The sequence below is a fragment of the Odontomachus brunneus genome, unplaced genomic scaffold (assembly GCF_010583005.1).
Source record: "Odontomachus brunneus isolate Ranch 3 - 2012 unplaced genomic scaffold, Obru_v1 Obru_scaffold_030, whole genome shotgun sequence".
In the NCBI taxonomy this organism is placed as follows: domain Eukaryota; kingdom Metazoa; phylum Arthropoda; class Insecta; order Hymenoptera; family Formicidae; genus Odontomachus; species Odontomachus brunneus.
In genome coordinates, this window is record NW_022639480.1 from 347,620 (window position 1) to 354,680 (window position 7,061).

Below are 7,061 nucleotides of genomic sequence, written 5' to 3' on the forward strand. Positions count from 1 at the left end.
AGCATAATATAATTGACTCATGTAAAACTTTTACCAAGAATTATAATTATTTGAAATAAAAAACATAGTAAGATAGCAAATATTAAATGGTAAGAGAAATTAACTATTTTATATAGTCAATACAATTGGAATATTTGGCAAATGTAGGTACATGTAACTATATTCCCAAAGTGTGCTTTACACATAGAGTAATAAAATGGTGACTATAAATCTGTGTTCATTCTGCTATATCTTCATATTTAGATAAACTATAAATATATGTTTGAGGCCAAAATAAACTATAAAATATAGTGAGATTATAGTTATTCCAATTATTTTTAGATTAGGATTGCTATACACAATCCTCTGTACTCATCCAACTATCAATTTTCCCGAATAATCCTTTATAACGTGGCCATTTGGCGTGTGAGCTTCTAAAAACATTTGTGCTCCATAAATTCCCCCGTTACACCTGCTGCTGCGTTGCGTAACGCACTTCCGTCACCGCGGCGCGATTCTACATAGAATTCTTTATAGAATAAGGCGGAGCTCGCGAGTAAGTCCCGGTGGGACGGCGTCTTTGACGTTCCGCGTCCCTTTCCTGTGCTTTTCTCTCTGTGCCCGGATTTCGACTCATTTCCGCGCTTCCCGCCGCTAAAATCGCGGGGGATCCGCGCGCAGCATATACCTGTGCGGTCTATTCCGGCGGTTTTCTTTTAACTTGGCCATTAATCTCGTGAACTCCTCCCATTCTTTGTCCACCTCCTCCTCGCTGCCCTCGGGATGATGGTGCAGGGTCTCCTCCAGAAGCTCCTTCTTCGCGGTCTGGCTCGCCATTTTCGCGTTCGCTCTCTTTCTCACTCTTGCGCTCCCGCCGACGATTACACGGATTATACGCTCGCTCGCGCGTGCAGTCGCGACGCATTTAACGCTTTTACGACCTCCTCATCCGCATGCCGAGCGGCGCACGGGATCTCGTATTTTCCACGAAGAAACGGAAATGCCGATGGACAGTCGGATTTATTGTTCCGCTCGGCCGCGAACCAGAACTCTCATCGAGCTCGCGAGAACCACCACGTCGGCGCGCTCCGCTTTTCGCGAGGGACAATCGCTCGCCGCGCCTTTCCCGCGGGCTTTTCACGGCGAGCACGAGGAGCCGCGCGCCGACAAACACCTGGGGCACACTGACACTTGAAGGAGGACGCGCGGGTGTCGTGGGGTGTGCGCGAGAAATACGTGCGAATCGCGCGGATTCGCGAGAGAACAATGCGTCGCGAACACACGAAGCCAGTGAGTCACACTGACAACGAGAGAAGAGAGAGAACAAGCGTGCAATTCTCAAATAGGAGGCCCTATAGCCTGGTCCAATTTACGGTCTCATTAGCCTCACTGACTGCCTCACTCGACGCTCTGCGGCTGTGCGCGCACACAAGTGCGATTTTCCCCCTCACAAGCCGGTCAAATTGCCGATTGTCAACGGACACCTCTCTTTCTCTCTCCACCTCGGCGCGCGTGTTCGCCGAGCTGAAAGAAAATCCGTCGTCGTCGCGCCGCAGGTTCGACAGGACGTTTCGAATTCAAATTCGAGCGCGCCTCGTCGTCGTCCTGTCTCTACGAAGTTCGCTTCTCTTCGAAACAACGAGACGTCTCGCGGAACATCGTGTTCCGTGATTTAATTGCAATCGAGTCGGCCGAGTGCTCACGATTGGTGGAGAAGTTGAGTTCGCCCGTGATACCCGTGGAGAGTTCTCACGCGGAAAATCCACGAAGCGAGGCGCGATTGATCGACGCTCGAGAGAGCGCCGGGGAAATCTTATTGGCGGCATTTCTAGTAGCGACTGTACAAAAGCCGTGTACGGCAATTGGCCACTTCCCTCGACGAGGGCTCGTAGGAAGCTGCCTTCAAAGTCATGAATTATCATTGACCAAAATTACCGCGTAATTTGATGGATGGCCGTCTTAACCAGCGCCAGCCCAGCGTCACAGCTCCGATCGATGACTCCGCCGATCCCCACGTTATTTTCGGACACGATCAACACCATGACGATAACAATGACGAAAAGATGGGCGAAAAAAGGGAATGATCACTCTGCTCGTGTTCGCGCGTACGATATCGAGGACGGGATGTACGTTACGTACCTCTCTCTCTCTCTCTCTCTCTCTCTCTGTTTCTTTCTCCTCGCGCGCAGGTTCGAACGTTCAGTGAATTTCGAGAGCGGCGGCTGGACATTTAAATGAAGGCCGAGATAATACCTGCATCCAAAAGTAACGCACGTAATGAAGCAGAGACTCCCCGCTTCATTGTTGACCGATCAGGCCGTAAATTCGCTTGTTTGGCCCATCGTTTTATTTTCACCATCGCGGACTGCGCGATGCAAACAGATAACGCCGCGCGCTGCGATGCGCTCAAAAGAACCGCCGAACAAATTTGCGCTCGCAAATTAACGTCGCGCGCGCGCGCGCGCGGCAATGACACACCGCGCTCCTTCCTCACGGCTCGATAAGACTCGGAAAATGTACTGCATATCGATTGTTGAGCGTTCCAGAGGTACGGGGAAAATCGAGAAGGTCGGCGCGGAGATCTCGAGATGAAAAATAGGAAATATATCGGAGGTGCGCGGTAAAAAATATCTTGTGTTATTGATTCGATCGAGCCGTTTTTGGGTTTTTGGGTTAAATTGTTACCGTGTGTGTCAACTGAACATACTGTCGTCATTTTCATTGTACTGCGTTGAATTCATATTCGTCATTTTTGTCTCATGTGATACACTCAGATTTTTATTCAAAGCCGAATCCAAGTTTATTGATAAAATTATAATATATGTCACATATGTGTAAGCGTGATTCATAACTGGAAAACTCTCATCTAATTCTAAATTCAAATTCGAAAATCGCCCGTGAAAGAAGTTTCAAGTAACGGACTTGAATTGTTAGAGTAACAAAAGAAAAAAAAGAATTATTGCTATGATCAATTTTTATTGGCTTCGTGAAAATTTCCTGCCGCAATTATTAACATTTTTAAGGCAACAAATCAGTAGATCAGCGCAACCAAGAATTGATTCTCGAAGCCAGAAGGAAAAACTATGTCATACCTTACTATTTTTTAGTTGACAATCATTCTTTTTTTTCGTGTACTTTCTAAATTTCTTGATGATAGAATTAAGGGCTTCCATGTGCTTGCAATGACACTATCTGTATTCGCAAAGTGCATGAACAATGAGAGTAGTCGCTATTGTTAACTGATCCTTTCAGCGAGACTTTACTGATCATAGTTACAATTTTGTTCTTATAGCAGTTGTATCATAACCCGAGTCAAAATTTTGATCCTACTTTCAGTCTTATTATTCCATTCAACACCTATTTTGAGACTCTGAACCTATGTAAACTTCTTTTGATTCTATTTAACCTATCCGAGTAGAAAATTTGATCCTACATTCAGCCTCACTATTTCATTCAACACCTATTCTGAAGCCTGCAACACAAGCTATTTTGACGCTAAAGAAAGCGAAAAGAAAAATTTCGGACATCATCAGAGTCAGAGTAAATTGTACCATTAGAAGTTGTAATTGTACCATTAGAAATTTTGACCCTATGTTGAACCTCGAATTCTACACTGCAGTAGGAGTTAGAATAGCAAAGTAAGTTTAATTCTAATATAATTTACTCTTCTAATATAATTTACTCCTACTTTAACCTTGATGATTTCTGAAATTTCGTTTTCTTTAGCGTCAAAGTAGGTTATATAATAATAGGATCTTAGGAAGCAAAGTAAGTTCAGTTGCGAACTTCTATTGAAGCTTTAGCTCCTACATAGAATATATGTATTTTATAGAAATATTTAAAAAATTTAATAAATAACAAAACAGAAACGTCAAATAGCAAACAAAATATACATTTTATTTGTTGCATATATTTCAGACATCCTCAGGGTCAAAGTAACAATAAAATATATCATTAGAATTAAACCTACTTTGCTATCTTAGCTCCTACTGCAGTGTAGAATTCAAGGTTCAACATAGGGTCAAAATTTCGATTAAAAAATGGGTGTCAATATCGTCAAAATAGATTTGACTTAGGTTGCAGATTATCTAAGTAGGCTCAAACTATTTTTAAGAGCGTCAAAGTAGCGTCAAATTTTGACAAGGTAGAGTTAAAGGTTCAAAAGAGAAGTTAATAAATATCAATATCGTCAAAGTAGCTTTTACCTAGACTATAAGCCGTCTAAGTAGACGCAAACTATCCTTAAGAGCGTCAAAGTAGCATCAAAATTTCGACTCGGGAATTAAACCTACTTTGCTGACTTAGCTCCTACTACAGTGTAAAATTTAAGTTTCAACATAAGGTCAAAATTTCCACTCGAAAATGGGTGTCAGTATCGTCAAAATAGATTTGACTTAGGTTGCAGATTATCTAAGTAGGCTCAAACTATTTTTAAGAGCGTTAGAATTTTGCCAAGGTAGAGTTAAAGGTTCAAAAGAGAAGTTAATAAGTATCAATATCGTTAAATTAGGTTTTACCTAGGCTATAAGTCTAACTAGACGCAAACTATCCTTAAGTACGTCAAAGTAGCATCAAAATTTCGACTCGGGAATTAAACCTACTTTGCTGACTTAGCTCCTACTACAGTATAAAATTCAAGTTTCAACATAGGGTCAAAATTTCCACTCGAAAATGGGTGTCAATATCGTCAAAATAGATTTGATCTAGGTTGCAGATTATCTAAGTAGGCTCAAACTATTTTTAAGAGCATTAGAATTTTGCCAAGGTAGAGTTAAAGGTTCAAAAGAGAAGTTAATAAGTATCAATATCGTCAAAGAAGCTTTTATCTAGACTATAAGTAGACGCAAACTATCCTTAAGAGCGTCAAAATAGCATCAAAATTTCGACTCGGAAATTAAACCTACTTTGCTGACTTAGTTTCTACTACGTTATAGAATTCAGAGTTCAACATAGGGCTCTGAATTTCGATTCGGGAAGTACGGCATTTCAGTGAAGAACGAAAGTGTAACTGATTGCGCTTTAGAAAGTAACAGAAAATTTTTCGCAGCGTGACAAGTGCATGAATCACTCGCGATCGATTGCATGCGGAGCGTTACCTGTATTTTGTGAAGTAACCGGGCCGTTTGCAGCATTTCAGTGTGGGAGCGACGTGCAAGCGGTGTACCGGTCGCATATTCCAAAACGCAGAGAGGCGCAGCGAATAGCACTGGGCGAAGCGCGAAATATCTTATATTTAAACCTTTTTAGCGACGCGAACCGAGCGATTAGAGGCGGTCCTCTACGTCATCGAGTGAAAGAAGACGTCAGAGGATGTAAGTCGAGCCACTTTGCTCTCCGATTACACGAGAAATTCGGTCCCGTCTCGTTTTGCGCGCGATCGTCATGATCGTCCGCGTGATTCGCGAGAAAAACGTCGCGCGGAAATGCGCCAGCCATCGTCGAGGCCGGACGACGTTTTGCGACGAGGCAGAAATTGCGCGGAAATCGCGGAGCAGAACAGATTGAAGCGGTTTCGTCGCGATCGCGAAGATAACGGCGAGTGTATCGGGCGAAGACGAAGCGGGAATCGCGAAGTCAATTAACGCGATTCGCGAAAGGTCGATTTCGCCTATCTATGCACCGAGCAATTGCAACAAAGATTAATTCCTTCCGCGAACAAGTTTGACCTCCCCGACGGCTTCACTGCGCATTCTGTATTCGCGGAAACAAACGCAGTGTTCTAATGAGCGATACGTATTCTGTTTTTTTTTTTCAGTTCTACATGGGATATTCCGGCTTTTATTTAGAGCCATGTTCATCAGTGAAATTATAATATCCGGTGACTCACAGAAGAGCCGCGGTGTATAGATAGATTAGGTCAAACAGGACAACAAGTTTCTCTGAATTAAATTATATGGTCCTTAGATACAAAATCAAATTATAATAAAATGAGAAATAGCATGTAAAAGCCAAGACACAGGTGTAAAAGTGCAGACAATTTTAATCACCTCAAATATATTATACAAGTTAAACGTTTCGACCTGTTTTAGGCCCTCTTCAATAATATAGTTTTACAGACAGAACATTTGCAGTCAATTAAACAATTTTGAGAATTAGTAAATATTTCGCTCATGAAACTTTAACTCGCATTTGTCACTGTGCGTATGCGAGTTAAAGTTTCATGAGCGAAATATTTACTAATTCTCAAAAATGTTTAATTGACTGCGAATGCTTTGTCTGTAAAACTACATTACTGAATAGGACCTAAAACGGATCGAAATGTTTAACTTGCATAATATATTTGAGGTGATTAAAATTGTTAACACTTTTACATCTGTGCTTTGGTTTTTACATGCTATTTCTCATTTTATTATAAAAAGTTTCTCTATCTCAGAGATTTTTACTCAGACCAATTAAGCTAAAAAGTCCTCTATTATTTTTCAAATGACTACGTAATTGTTTAGTTATTAATTAAAGAAAATTTGTGCATTATTGTGTATACAACTGTACACTATTCTTCTTTAATTGATAACTAAACATGCATGCGCTTATTGTAGAAAATGGTAGAGGACTGCGTCGACTTCATGTTCGTCATTCTTGCACAGAAAAAACAATTCTGTTGGTGCAACCGAATTTTCGATTGTTTAGGGATCAGACAAAAACTTGACTGTAGAAACAGAAAAATTTCTTTATGAAGCTTCTGTATAGTCAATTGTTTTCAGTTGCCTCAACCGAGTTCTGATATCGTTGAATGTTCAAACAAATATTTTTGGCTGACAACAGAAATATTAATTTTCATAACAGAGATATCGCTTCTGATCACTTAATTTTCAGTTGGTTCCTATTTGGTTGCACCAACTGAATTTTTTTTGCGTGTGTCTCATGTGATACACTCAGATTTTTATTCAGAGCCAAATCCAAATTTATCAATAAAATTATAATATATGTGACATTTGTGAATTGATAATAAAAATCTGAGATCATTTTACGAACAATACATAAAAATCTAAGTTATTAATCAAAGAAGATTCGTGAACGATCATTTATAAGCGTGATCCACAACTGGAAAACCCTCATCTAATTCCAAATTCAAATTCGAAAGT

The 7,061-nt window shown here is 40.8% G+C and overlaps 1 protein-coding gene and 1 long non-coding RNA gene across 10 annotated transcripts in view; one reads left to right on the forward strand and one right to left on the reverse strand.

Annotated features, from left to right (window-relative positions):
• Positions 1-7,061, reverse strand: part of LOC116843198 (chloride channel protein 2) — a 64,358-nt gene that overhangs the window by 23,015 nt on the left and 34,282 nt on the right. The window contains exon 1 of one of the 9 annotated variants that reach the window (XM_032813410.1): positions 5,076-6,093. The exons of 4 other annotated variants lie outside the window; for them this stretch is intronic. In XM_032813410.1, the coding sequence (XP_032669301.1) occupies positions 5,076-5,111 (36 nt within the window). In that variant the 5' untranslated portion in view covers positions 5,112-6,093. 4 more of the 9 variants (XM_032813411.1, XM_032813412.1, XM_032813413.1 and 1 more) reach the window with 4 other exon arrangements.
• The window catches only part of LOC116843224, a 55,829-nt gene that overhangs the window by 10,705 nt on the left and 38,063 nt on the right, over positions 1-7,061 (forward strand). The window lies entirely within an intron of this gene.